Here is a 14,574-nt window from a genome sequence, read left to right as displayed (position 1 = left end):
GAGACGCACTTCCCCCTGGTGGTCAGTGCGCTCCCATGAGGGAGTGCTGCTCAGCCAGAAGCCAGGCTCATGGCTGGTGAGTGCAGAGGTGGTGGCAGGAGCCTCTCCCACCTCTGTGGCAGCGCTAAGGACCCCTTGGGGGTTGTCCACCTGTCGGCTTTTAGGCCCACTCCCCAGGCAGGCAGACAACGCCTGAGGGGTCCTGAACTGCGAGAGGGCGCAGGCCCAGGCTGAGGGGACCCCCCCCCCCCCAGGGCACGAATGTCTTGCACCGGGCCTCTAGTAATAAAATAAAATAAAACTGCCCTAACTTGGTTGAAACCAGAGGGAAGATACAGCCTTCACAAAATAGCAAACTAAGAAAAAATAATGATAGAGGACACTTCAAGGCATTTGAAATGAAAAAGTTTATGGACTCCCAATATCCCCCTGCCCTTCTGTTGCCTTGCTAGTCTACTCGACCCACACTTGACTTCTGTAAACATTAGGAGCTGGCAAAATCCTACTTCTGACTAAAAAATGTCAGCCAGCTAGAGGCCATTATGAGCAACTGTTGGTCTGAAGATGCAAAAGTGGTTCCATTCAGCTCTGCACATCTTTGGGGCAGAGAGCAAGTAGCACAGCGATTTTTTTCAGAATTGCTTAATTCTTTTGAAAATTAAGGAGACCCACAGGCTCTCTCATTAAATTGAAATTATGTCATTTTTGATTGCACAATGTCACGGGAAAATAACTTTTTGTTGTTGTTGTTAATCTTCACCCGAGGATTTTTTTGCCATTGATTTTTAGAGAAATGGAAGCTAGGACAGGTCACTGGAAGGGAGGGAGGGGGAGAGAAACATAGATGTGAGAGAGAGACACAGCTATTGGCTGCCTCCCACACGCTGGGGATTAAACCTATAAGGCACTTGATCAGGAATCGAACCTGAATCCCTTTGGTCCACAGGCAACACTCTAGCCCAGTGGTCGACAAACTGCGGCTCATGAGCCACATGTGGCTCTTTGGCCCCTTGAGTGTGGCTCTTCCACAAAATACCACGTGTGGGCGCGCATGTACAGTGCGATTGAAACTTCGTGGCCCATGCTCAGAAGTCAGTATTTTGTGGAAGAGCCACACTCAAGGGGCCAAAGAGCCGCATGTGGCTCGTGAGCCGCAGTTTGCAGAACACTGCTCTAACCACTAAGCAACATCAGCCAGGGCTAATTCTTAATGCACATCAGAGAATTCAAACATGGTGAGTTTAGAGGGACCCCTGATCCACCTAGCAGTCTGAGCTCTTTGATTTCCTGTTGAGGACCTGGAAGCTCAAGGAGGAGAGGGAAGTTGCCTTTACACAGGTTCTCTTGTGATATGTCTGGAGATAGAGCCCAAGGCTCTTAACTTTAAGCAGCACTCCTGTTTTCACTCCAGTAGCATCTGTGACCTGTCCCAGCTGCCACACTGTAGGGGAGCCCTCCTTAGCAAAGGCAAGAGAATTCCTTGTCTTGTCTTTTGTTAAGGAAGTGGGAGTGGATGCTCCGCATACCCTTGCTTCACTTTACTCCAAACAGACACGTCATTCAGTGTTTTCATTTGTCAAAATTGTGTCTCTCTCATCTGGTTTGATTTATTACAAGACACAGTTTTGCAGAAGTGAGTAGGATTGGCTAAAATGACCCCAGTGCTAGAGGAGTTTAGACCGCATGTGTTGCTGACCAGCTGTCTGGTTTTAATAAAAATGCCTTCACTGTTATGGGCTCAGGAAGGTCTTGGATTTTAGTTACCAAATTCTGACACTTTCCACGGACTTTCAGAGTGAGTTGTCCTCATTATGTAGGCTCCTTGAATTAAATTAGACCTAGGTGCGCGGGGCGGGGGAGCGGGAGGGCGGACAGGGAGGATAAGAGAGGTGAGATCCACCACGGTTGAGCTTTTGCCCTCCTTTCCCTCCCTCCTCTCCCTACCTTCAGTCCAGGGAGAGTAGAGATGGCCAGGTCGTGCCCTAGTTGTCTGGGGATTCAACTTTGGTCCCATGAAGATCATCTCCTGGCTGAAGTTATAGATAAATACATTGATTAAGAAGCAAGAAGAGCCCTGGTCAGTGTGGCAGTTGGTTGAGCATCGTCCCATGCACCAAAGGGTTGCCAGTTTGATTTCTGGCCAGGGTACATACCTGGGGTTGATCCCAGTCAGGATGTGTGCAGGAGGCAACCAATTGATGTTTCTCTCTCACATTAATGTTTCTCTCCCTGTGTGTTCCTTCCTCTCTCTCTCTAAAATCAATTTTTTAAAAACATATTTTTTTAAAAAGAAGCAAAAGTAGGTTTGGGAGTTTTTGATGCCCAAAAGATATCAGTCCAAACGTAGCTCATAATTCTTGAGAATTATAGTTATCCAGAGTGTGGGTTGCCTTGGATCAAAATGGTTTCCCCACAGCCATGCAGAGCAGAGCAGATCTCTTAGATCAGCCCAGCCTGAAGGTCACTCTCAGAGGATGGATGGGTTTGGGACCAGAAGCCACTGGATTTCATTGTTTTCTAAGAAATATCAAACTTACAGCTTGCGGTTGGAGTTGGCCCATTTTGACCTAGAGAAAATGAGTAAAAGAAAGCCCATCCTACATTTTGGAATTCTCCCAGTGATTCTTCATGCCACAGCTAACACTATGCACACCAAAGGCTGACAACTTTTATTTTCGAGGACAGGGTGGGTAGGTCTCAATCTGCTTTTAAGGAGTATTTTTTTGGAGACTCTAAGGCTGTTTCAATAAAATTAGAATTGTCCTTTTTTAATAAAAAGAACAAAACCCTCACCAATGTAAGAACCAACAGAAAGAATAAAACAAAGATTTGGGAGTGTAGAAAAATTCCTTGTGGAGCCCTTTGCTCCAGGTGCTCAAGGTGAAAAGGTCAGGAAAAGTGCAAAGCATGTTAAACAAATTGTGGTGTTTGTATATTGATAAAAAAAGGGTGAGTGCACTGAGTATTGTCAAGCTATAAATACTGAACATTTGCCAAATTCTTATCTTAGTTCGTGCTCCACTCTACCCCACCTCTCCAACCCCGATAAGCAAGTTTAATTTAAACTTTACTAGATTCTCTGGGAGGGAAAAATGTAAAATAAATAGGAAAGGATATGAAAGGGGAGGGGAGTTCTCAACTGAAATTGATGTTCAAAGTGCAAAAGGACTTTAGAGATTATCTAGTCTGACCTTATTCCTAATATACAAACCCTATTCCTACCTCCCTGGTCATCCACGTTTGATATAAATGCCACCTTGAAGGGCACTTTCTCCCAACATAGGCCAATCTCTATATAGAAAACAATTCTTAGAAATGTATTTTTCATAGAGAATAAACTTTTCCTCCCTCTAACTTCTAACCATTGCTCCTATTTCTGTATCTTAGGGAAAAACACACCATGACAGGTCTTTCCCCACATACCTATGCCTTAGGGATTTTATCAATCACTAGAGGCCCGGTGCACAGATTTGTGCACCAATGGGGTCCCTCAGCCTGGCCTGTGGGGATTGAGCAGAAACCAGGTCTCTGACATCCCCTGAGGGGTCCCGGATTGCAAGAGGCACCCCGGAATCAGACTCCCTCCTCTCTAGTTCTGGTGGGTCACCTGAGAACGGCAGCTGCCAAGTCACTGCAGCTTGCCAGGTCCTATGTTGAGCGTCTGCCCCCTGGTGGTCATTGCATGTCACAGTTACCAGTTGGATGGTCAAATGGTCAGACAGTCACTTAGGCTTTGATATATATATATTTTAGAGGCCCGGTGCACGAAATTCGTGCACTGGGGGGAGGGGGGTCCCTCAGCCTGGCCTGCACCCTCTCCAATCTGGGACTCCTTGGGGGATGTCAGACTGCCGGTTTAGGCCCAATCCTGCACCAGCAGTCGGACATCCCTCTCGCAATTTGGGACCGCTGGCTCCTAACCTCTTGGGGTGGGGGGGGTGCAATCAGGGGTGGACAGCCACGGGGAGGGGCTGTGGGCCTATTGTGGTGGGGCAGGTTGATCAAGGGCGGGGCTGTCTGGGGGGGAGGGGGGAGGGTGATGGGAAGAGAGGGGGTGTTTGGCTGGCCGGCCTATTCTTTTTTTTTTTTTTTTTTTTTTTTTTGGCAACTTCACAACTTTTATTTGTGGTGCCTGTGTTATGTCTGAAAAATACCTTCTCCCCCTGCCCGGGACAGCGATGGGGAGGGGGCAGCAAAAAATAGAAGATGTCCCTATTGCATACGGACCCTATATACAGGCTCACCTGGCCCAGGCCGGCGGGATGCTTGGCACATTCTAGGATCCCTGCTCAGGGGCTGGAGGGGTGACTGGTGGCAGCACACATGAGAGGGGACCTCTGGGTGACCACTCTGGTCCTGGCACTTCCTGGTCCTCAGTTCCTTTCTGGTCCTGCCTGCAGCCCTGGTCCCCCTACCTGGCTCAGCCTCCCATCTCCATCCTGGCCTCAAATGGCCCCCTTGGCTCCTGGGACTCTGTCCTCCCCTCCTAACCTGGAGATCTCAAGGGAGGTTATGGCTTCTCAGAGACTCCTCGACAGCCCTGTCACTCGTGTTCACACAGGGAAGGGGTGCATGTGGCAAAAGCAGCTGTACAAATGCAGGTGCAGGGGCAAGTCCTCCGGGGTCACTTGGACAGTTTGCTGATGATGCATATCAGGGCCACATTCTCATCCTTGAGGTGCTGGTTGTCAGCTCAGAGACTGGACAGGCCCTTTAGCTCCTCTTCCAGTTCAGCAGCCTTGCACTCCAGGGCCCTGCACTCAAATCTCGCCAGCTCCAGGAGGGCTGGCCTCTCTGAAAAGCACTCTTGCCTCTGCATGGTGCACTCCAGCTCCACCTTGAGCTGCTCCAGCCGCAGTGTGGTCTGGGTTAGGGCCTCATGAAGTCTCTCGTCCTCAATGTGCAGCTTTGCATAGAGCTTCCTGAAGCTCCCTCAGGCTCTTCCAATTCGGGCTGGGGTTCTGGGTTTAGGTCCTGCTGCCTCTGGAGGGGAAGGGCTGGATTCTGGGCTGATGTCTACTGGCTTCCCCTTCTTCCCCTTCACAGGCCCTCTCCTCTCATTTCCAAATCTGCAGTGCTTCCTGGAGGCCTGTGGTCCCTGTCCCTGCCCCTCAGGCACCTCTATTCTCAGGGCAGGGCCATCAGAATTCTCAACCCCAGGGACTCAGGGCTGCCAGGAAGGGTCCAGGCTCTGTGCACCCTGCTCTTGATCAGGATGGGAGAGTCTGATCAGGGGAAGGCCGGCATGGGGGAGGGGCTGCGAGGTTGGCTGCTGGCCCCACCCCTGATCAGGTGGTTTGCTGGCTACAGTGGGTGTCATAGCAACTGGCCCAATCAGGGCCATCTTCTGCCCGCTCACCAGTCCCCAGTATCAGGCCGTTGGGATCACCAGCTCACAGCGCCTGCTATCCCACAGGCCTGAGCCCCCAAGCAGCTCTTGGCTCCTCACTCTGGCGGGAGTCTTCAGTCTCCGGCCAGAGCTGCTCCTATAGCTCCTTCCGCCCCCCACCCTCCCCCTCATAGCTTGATCACTGCTTCGCCTGCAGACCTCACCGACGGACTCCTGGGTTCCAGGGAGCCGCCTTGTCTGCGGCCCAGCTTTCCGATTGCGATCAGGATCATGGGCCGCAGGCAAAGCGGCTCCTGGGTCCCGGGGTGCCGCCTTGCCTACAGCCGGCTTTCCAATCGCCATCACAATCAAGATCACAGGCCACAGGCAAGGTGGCTCCTGGTCCCGGGGTGCTGCCTTGCCTACGGCCGGGCTCTCTGGCAGCTCCTAGGGTGGCACACAGGGGCCTGGATGGCAGCTCCCGGTTACGCGCCCTGCCTGCAGTATGCAAATTAGCCACCATCTTTGTTGGTGGTTAATTTGCATATTGTGCTGATTAGCCAATGGGAGGCGTAGCGAAGGTATGGTCAATTACCATGTTTGTCTATAATTAGATTAGATAGATGGTCCCAGCAGGAAACAAATGGCTGAGCCCAACCAAAATCATAGGGTAAGGGAGATGAGCCTGTTGATAATCTATACAGGTGAGCCTCCTGGGACCGAGAGCAGGTGCGATGTCTGCAGACAGATGTGGAAGGGCAAGAAGACATCCAGTCCAGGGATATTCTCTCCATCAAAGTAAACACCCTCGGTTCTTCATTCACTCTTTGGTGCCCTGGTCTCCATTGGTTTCTATCGCACACTTCATCTCTAATTTAAAATATGGGGGGAAGAACACTGACAATGGCATATTTTATTATATCTGTTCTAAGAATCTTGGAGCTTAAGTGACCTTAGGTGGGTGCTTGAGAGTCCTTGGGTAGTAAAGACCCTCAAACAGACTCAGAGCTAGGCACTGAGTCATTGCAGGCAGATCAGTGCCTGGCTTTCTTATTATGTATTGACTCCCTCTCCCTGCAGCCACACAAAGGAGAGACAGAGAAGAGGAAAAGAAGGGAGGTAGGTAAGGAGAGAGGGAGGGAGGTAGGAAAGAAGGAAGGGAGGACAGAAATATGAATATTATGTATATATGCAAACATGTTGCCCCCAGTATTTTTACCCATCTATTTTCCTAAATTGAAGAACAGATATTTTCTTAGAAACAATATTGTTCTTTAAAAATGAGTGAAAAGACATTTCTAAGAATTAAGTTTTCTACATGAACCAAATAAAGCAAAAGTAATTAAAGAAGAAAGGAAGTATGAGTTTAGATGGAGGTGAGTCTCTGGAGAAACATCCTGGCATAAAGGAAAGCACGTGGTTGCTGCAGTCAGACAGACCTGGGTGCTAGCTCTGCCCGCGCGGCTGTGGGGATCACAGGGGCTTTGTGAGCCTCACTCTCTTCATCAACAGAGATGATAATACCTCCCTCCCATGACTGTTAGGAAGGTGAAGTAAATGAATGTGAAGCATGACCTGGTCTCCCATATGTCATGCAGCAGGCATCTGATAAATGCCAAGCACCTTCTCCCTCCTCCCTTTTATTGGAAGTGTTTGCTAAGTGAGGAGAGGGCCAGTCTACCTGCATTGAAATGAGCATCCGTCTAAACATGAGCTGTAGCAATTAACAACTGTCTTACCAGAAAGCTTCCAACCTGCCCTACAGAAGCAGGTCTACAAAAATATACTGGAGGTTTCAGAAAATATAAATTAGAAATAATGAGAAATTCAAGGTTTTCTCCCTTCCTGTTGACTTAAGTTAGATTTTCCCCCTGCTTATTACTATCAGACTTGGCAGGTCCCTGTGGGCAGCCAGTCTGCACCATCTGTCTCTCTTGTGGGTTTTCCAGAATTATTTCTCAAGAAGTTTGCACGCATCTCTTCCAGCCATACTTAGTGTTAACACGGCCCAGACTCTCGGGGGGGAGTCTGGTTTGGATAAGGGGGAACCCATTCAGAGATGGGAGTGGACATACCAAAAGGTACTATTCATCCCAGCACAAACACCTGGGGGGCCAATGCAGATTTTTGAAAAGGAAGGCCAAGGGGGGAAGACACTTTTTGCAGGGGTCAGCCCTTGCCAGCCCCATACATCCTGAAAAAAGGAGATGGAAAAGCAACCTCCAGGAATGTGCTTGGTCTTTGCTTTAGAGACAGTCATACCATTGCACAGAGAACTGTGTGATTCCTTCCCTCTCACCCTCAACCCTGAACCTTAGCTATGAACCAGCCCCATGATCTTCATGGGGTGCGCATGAACATACTACTGTAGGCTTCCAGTGAAAATTAGAGTCTGTCGGTCCTCAGAATGCTGTGCTCTATTGCCCTCCACCCGGTGCATTTGACCTTGTCGGACACATTTGTTCACCACATGGCAAAAGCCCACATCCATTTCCACATTTTTCTCTTGTTTTCCTTTTCTCATCCCAGACACCTCTACCTGCTTCAGCTTCCTGAGAGCCTGGCCGAGGGCCAGCTGGCCAGCAGCCAGTGATTTGACCCAGACTCCTCGATAGAAGCCTCTGGCCAATGTCACATATGCCTTGTCTTCTGGTTCTTCCTGCAGATGAAAACGAATGCCTCAGTGCTCACATCTGCGGAGGAGCCTCCTGTCACAACACCCTGGGGAGCTACAAGTGCATGTGTCCCACCGGCTTCCAGTACGAGCAGTTCAGCGGAGGATGTCAGGACATCAATGAATGTGGCTCTTCCCAGGCTCCCTGCAGCTACGGCTGTTCCAACACTGAGGGCGGCTACCTGTGTGGCTGCCCACCAGGTTACTTCCGGATCGGCCAAGGGTAAGCACTGCTACTTGTGGTCCTGGTTGGAGGCTTTCTCATTTATGGTGTAATCCAGCATATTTAACTGTTCTCAGAGAGCAGAGTTATACATTTTATAACCCTTGAGTTAATTCCAGTTAGCTCCATAGAGGCTGTAGGTTACTTTATTTGAAAGGGGGCATCTACAGTTCTGAAAATTTATAGAAGTCAAACAAAATAGTCTATCTCATTCTCCAGCTTGATCTACACATCTTGTTGGAAAGTGATTCATTTCTCAGGAAATATGGGGGCTGACCCGTGACAAAGCTGGGCTCACGTAGCACATTGTTGCTTCCCTCTCTTCTTGGGCAACTAAGTAGTATTCTGTCTTAACTTAAAATGCCATCTTGCCCAACGCCCAGTAGGATAAATCCAAAAGATACCTGTTGTGTGGTTTTAAAGTATATTTCACATTTTAGACTTAATTTACATTAAAATGACCAAAATGGGTATTAAAATGAGAGTTGAAATAGTTATTACATTTTCCAGGTAAAATATTTCACTGCATTGAATGTATGTGAGTTGGGACAGGGAAGACCTCTTTTTATTTTACTCAGTGTTTTAAATTGGGTGGCCAGTTTTCAAAGTTTAGGTCTTTTTCCCTGCCGAGTTCGTCTAGACTTGATGTCTGTCACATTTTTGGCTATCCTGTGAAGGATCTCAAGCTTTAATATTTTAATTGGGAACACACAGACATTAAATGTGCAAACACACATATGCCCCTGCACACACACATATACACCCCACACACATAGTTACATGTTTTCCAACATACACATACATGTATTTATCAAGTTATTAACTTAGTGGCCTTTGATTTCTTGACACAGTTGGCAAAAGAATGCTTGATGGGAAGCACACTGAATGCCAGCCACGGGACACATTTCCCACATGTCTGTGCCGGCTCTCAGGAGACTCATTCTTTTTAAGTTTAATGCCAGAGCCATTTTCCTAGCAAAAAACTGTGACACTTCACACTGGCTTCTGGCCACTGGGGCTTCATAGTCACACTTCTTGTAAGTGGTGTTGCAGGGATATGAAAATCCTGGGAAAGAGTCCTGAGAAAGGAACCAAAGCCTGCACATTTGGGGTTTGCCTGTCAATAATGGAATCATTGTGTGAATGTATACACACACACACACACACACACACACACACACACGATGCGCATTTATCATTTCATTCGTTATTATTGTTTCTACACATTTCATTTTGCAAGATAAAGAAAGAAGAAAAGGGCTCTGGCAGCATTGCAAAAAATGGTAGGAATCTGTATATTGAATCTTCTTTTATTGATTGAGAGAAAGAGAGTGAGAGAGAAACATTGATTTGTTGTTCCACTTATTTATGCATTCACTGGTTGATTCTTGTATGTGCCCCGACTAGGGATTGAACCTACAACAGTGGTGTATCGGGATGACACTCTAACCAAGTGAGCTGCCTGGCCAAGGTCTATATTGAATCTTAACGGCATAAAGGAAGATGGGTTATAAAGAGTAGGCCAGCTAATACAGAAAAAGAGATAAATAATACATGGTCTACATTTTGACCCATTGTACCCATTTATATACAGTTTGGCTTCTCTATGAATCACTAGAGGGATAAGACCAGGCCCCCAAAATAAAGATTCTTTTTGAGTCATTCAGATATTTCAACACATTTTGAAAGGGGATCCTACTAAGTACATTCCAAGTGGCCTATGAAATAGCAGAATAAGAAAACAAGGTACTTGTGAAACATGCAAGCCTCCGATCATAATCTGGCTTTGATAACTAAAAGGCAAAGAAAAACAGCTGAACTAGTTCTCTCTTGGGCAATGGGTTTGTTTGTCCAGCCTCACATGAGTCAGAGCCAGTGGCCCTAGTGGTTTTGAATGACTTGAAACAATTTCCCACAGTTGAGCAAGCGCTGATACATGTGTTTTATACGTTGCATCTCTTCCCAATTTATTTCTAAGTCAACCTCAAGTATCACCTAAGAGCTTTCTTCCTATTTTCAGTAGCTTCAGCCCTAGTCAGAGGTCAAATAATAGGAGAAATTGCTAAAAAGCTGGAGCTATGAAGGGTGGTGATGGTGGTGGTGGTGATGGAAGTGGAGGTGGCAGTGATGGCATCCATTAGTTGGGAAGAGGGCAAGGAACTAACAGCGATGTCTTATACTTTTCTCACTCCCGTGGAACCAATTTCATAAAAACAAGACTTTTATTTAACCTCCCAAATTGCATGGTCTTTCCAAGACAGGAGGAAAACAACACTCCATGTCCCTTCCCCATGTAAGTACAGCAAATCGCCCGCCACATTAGGCTTAGGGAACAAAGGGGCAAATCATATTCAAAATAGAGCCCTAAGAGAATGGAGAAAAAAATCAATAAACCAAGCAGCCGGGAATAAGAGGGCAACCACAGAGGACTTCAGTATGGTTCTCAGAACCATCCAATCACCCAATGGACATATAGTCAAGGGCTGAATGTCACCAGGTTTCACCAGAATTCTCATATCACCTCCCTGCGACCCACTTCTAATAATAAATGTCTGTGCTGCCTTTCCGTTCTCCCACAGGCACTGTGTATCTGGAATGGGCATGGGCCGAGGAGGCCCAGAGCCACCTGCCAGCGGAGAAATGGATGACAATTCCCTCTCCCCAGAGGCTTGTTATGAATGTAAGATCAACGGTTACCCAAAACGGGGCAGGAAACGGAGAAGCGCCAATGAAACAGATGCCTCCCACATCGAGGTGGGTACAGAGTGGTGGCTTCTGATGTCTCCTAGGGCAGAAGGGCCTTCCAGGTTCCTGTGGTTTCCTCTAAGGATGCTCCACAGTGAGCAAAGGCTCCCCAGGGAAAAAATCCAGACATTCCCCGAGCTCTAGGCTGCATTTTACAAGAGTCTGTGGGGCTCTCTGGGCTTTCTTGCTGCCTTTAGGGAGTGGCCATTCGAAGGTTTTCACATACTTGCTCATTTCCTCTGTCTCGCCAAAAAGAAAGTCAAACACCCACCCAGAGTCTGCTGAAAGGACGAGGTCTGAACCAGGACAGCCAGTGGGCAGAATAGTGAAGTGACATAGTGCTTCCTACACAGAGACGCCAAGTTCTGAAGCTAGAGGCTGCTCTCCTGAAAAGAGCCATGTGGAGTGTGAGGGAACTTGGATTCTAGACAAGAACAACATGGAGCTCAGGCAGCCTGGTTTTCTTTGCCTACGGCTGCCGCAGCCTTTCAGTCAACTCAGAAATGCACAGATATTCACCCAGACCTCTGGCTCCCGGCCCTGAGAATCTAGCACATCTGGTCCCAGAGAGGCAAGCAAGAAGCCAGGTGCAAAGCATTGAATATTAGCAGATCGTCAGAGTCAGGAAGTAGGTTCATAGGTGTGTCCTTCGGAGGGAACGGTTTTGCATCCGTGAACAAAATTGAAATAGACTGGTTCTTTCTTAAGCATCAGTGCTGTAATGCATCCGCTGTGGTTTAGGAAATGAGATAATCTTTAGAAAGAAAATACTCTATTAAAACAGTGGTTCTCAGATTTGAGTGTGCATCTGAATTATCTCGAAGGCTTGTGAAAATGGATTTCTGGGAGACACCCCCAGGGCTTCTGATTCTGTCCCCCCGGGGTGGCACCAAGGATTTGCATTCCTAACAGATTCCCAGGCGATGCTGAGGCTGCTGGCCCAGGGACCACACTTGGAGGCCCACCCCTTTAAAAGACCTACAAATACAAGTGATTTCAACCCGACCTTCTTCTTGACATGTTTAATATTTTTAATATTATAAATATGTGCCAACTTAACACCTGTGATTTTAAAAATGTGCTTTATGAATATGCTTTTTCAATATAGTTTATACAATCTGAGAAGAAAGTTGTATCAGTGTGGGAATCACGTTAATTTTCCTTTATAATGGGAAACAAGTGCCTTTCTACAGTTTCTTTAACACACTGCACGTGTCTTTTCAGGATCAGCCAGAGAAAGAAGCCAATGTGAGTCTTGCAAGTTGGGACGCTGAGAAGATAGCCATGTTCGCTTTCAACATTTCCCACATCAGCAACAAGGTCCGAATCCTAGAACTCCTCCCGGCTCTTACAACGCTAACGAATCACAACAGATACTTGATTGAATCTGGGAATGAAAACGGCTTCTTTAAAATCAACCAAAAGGAAGGGATCAGCTACCTCCACTTCACGAAGAAGAAGCCAGTGGCTGGAACCTATTCATTACAAATCAGCAGCACTCCACTTTATAAGAAGAAAGAACTGAACCAGCTAGAAGACAAATATGACAAAGACTACCTCAGTGGTGAACTGGGTGATAATCTGAAGATGAAAATTCAGATTTTGCTTCATTAATTCACCATCCAGAGACCCAATAATTAAAAACCAAAGATAGATAGGTAGAACTGAATTTCCCCCCAAGTCAGAATTTTATATCATAGGTACAATCTTTCACCACATCAATTTCTATAAATAAGCACTATTCTTGTATTACCAAAGCAAGGTACAGGAGACTACCCTAGTTCAAAACAACCACTTTCTCAGGCTTCTCGTGTGTGTAGCGAAGCTACCTTGACATATGTGTTGATTCTTGAAAACTGGGATGTGTATTTCCACTGGGGGCTGGCCATCCACGCTCACGTGCCATCCTTCTAGCAGACATACGGGAATGTGCTTTCAATTGTTGGACTTCTATTTTTTTTCAGACTTTAAAACTTTGCTTCTCCAAATAAAAGTACTAGGTTGGCCATTTCTAATATCTACTTGGTGCTAGTAAATTCTCAAACTAGATTCATAAATGCACTGTAATATTTACACAACTTAGAAACCAAATTCCAACTATTCAGCTCAAATACTTCATTAATTTCAATCAACCAAAGTTAGTTCAGTAGCTTATCTCAGTTATGAGTATAATACATTACATGTAAATTAAGTGTGTGTATACTGTAATCGTGCTATTTTTATCATTGAAACATTTATAAACTAGAATAATAATACCCTTAACGTGAGGGTTTGTAATGGTGCTTATTAAGACCAAAGACTTGTTAAATGTGTACACCAAGTGGTATTGAAATTTCTGTGACTGGCCCGCACGTGCATGGAGGTCTGGGAGGACCAGGAAACAGCCTCAGCAGCCAGAACATCACCAGTGCATCCTTCATCACACCTGTGCCGTCTGCCAAGATGACCCGTGGTCATTCATGTCCACAAGGGGTCCATGTCATAAATGTCACAATAAAACAGTCTCTTCTTTTTTTTAGTGTACCCCTTGATTTTGTGTGCTTGCATGGATGTGGCATTGGAGGGGCCATTCTGGAGGCTAAATAAAGTCTCCTGAATTTGAATTATCCTGGGTCTGTTACTTATAGCTTCTAAAGGTGCCAAATGTATAACCACTATGAGTATACTTAACATATTTGAGTCAGTCTCTTGTTTCATAATTCATTAAAGACAGCAGTGTTATTTCTCACCAGTGAGAGATTTAGATGGGAGCATTATTTCTAAAGTATAACCTAATTACCCCAGTGACTTAAACTACTAGACTTAAGTGCTTTAAAAATCTCAAGTTTAGTCATTGTCTTAGAGCACATGCATTTCATTACAAGAGATTTATCATGCCCCCTTTCCTCAAATATACACAGTGTTGGCAAGCCTTAGGTGTTCTGTCCCTCTTTTCCCCCTAAACATCTGTTGTTAGTACTAGTCTAATTACAAAGGGATAATTCCAAATTGAATACAATTGAAGGCTATTAATCTTGTTTTCTGAATGTCATAATTTGAAAATGCAGTTTTATTTTAAGTGCAATATGGAATCGTTGACAATTAAGCTCATTCAAATGATATGAAATGATTTTTAAAATACCAGGAAGGCAGTGAGAATAAAGGTGGATGAGATTGCCGCGAGAATGGTTGAGAAACCGTTCAGGACTCAGACAAATCCTCTCAGAATCTTCAGACAGCTAAAGAGGATGGAACAGGCATGTCCCAGAAGACAAAAGCAGGATCCCTGGGAGTGCCATTCAGTTTAGCACTTACCTGCCTCGTTCTGGAGCTACCCTCTGAGACAATGGGTTTCCTTGCAATGTGGTGACATCCCTGTCACTAGCTGGATGGTTTCAGTCTAGGCATAATGTCGGACAATGGATGAGGATGCTTTCCTCTACTTGAACGTTTTTTAAAATATATTTTTATTGATTTCAGAGAGGAAGGGAGAGGGAGAGAGATAAAAACATCAATAATGAGAGAATCATTGACCGGCTGCCTCCTGCACGCCCCACCAGAATCGAACCTGGGACCCTTTTGTGCGCAGGCCAACGCTCTATCCACTGAGCCAAACTGGCTAGG

The 14,574-nt window shown here is 46.3% G+C and overlaps 1 protein-coding gene across 2 annotated transcripts in view; it reads left to right on the top strand.

The window, feature by feature from the left end:
• FBN1 (fibrillin 1) overlaps window positions 1-13,574 on the top strand; it is a 237,974-nt gene extending 224,400 nt beyond the window's left edge. The window contains exons 63-65 of one of the 2 annotated variants that reach the window (XM_036300753.1): window positions 7,995-8,226; window positions 10,806-10,980; window positions 12,196-13,574. In XM_036300753.1, the coding sequence (XP_036156646.1) occupies window positions 7,995-8,226; window positions 10,806-10,980; window positions 12,196-12,585 (797 nt within the window). In that variant the 3' untranslated portion in view covers window positions 12,586-13,574. The remainder of the gene's footprint in view (window positions 1-7,994; window positions 8,227-10,805; window positions 10,981-12,195) is intronic. The other variant, XM_036300742.1, reaches the window with a different exon arrangement.
• The last annotated feature ends 1,000 nt before the right edge of the window (window positions 13,575-14,574 follow it).

The sequence above is a fragment of the Myotis myotis genome, unplaced genomic scaffold, assembly GCF_014108235.1.
Source record: "Myotis myotis isolate mMyoMyo1 unplaced genomic scaffold, mMyoMyo1.p scaffold_m19_p_1, whole genome shotgun sequence".
Taxonomy (NCBI): Eukaryota; Metazoa; Chordata; class Mammalia; order Chiroptera; family Vespertilionidae; genus Myotis; species Myotis myotis.
Note: the sequence above shows the minus strand (reverse complement) of the source record. Positions and strands in the feature narration are given on the sequence as shown.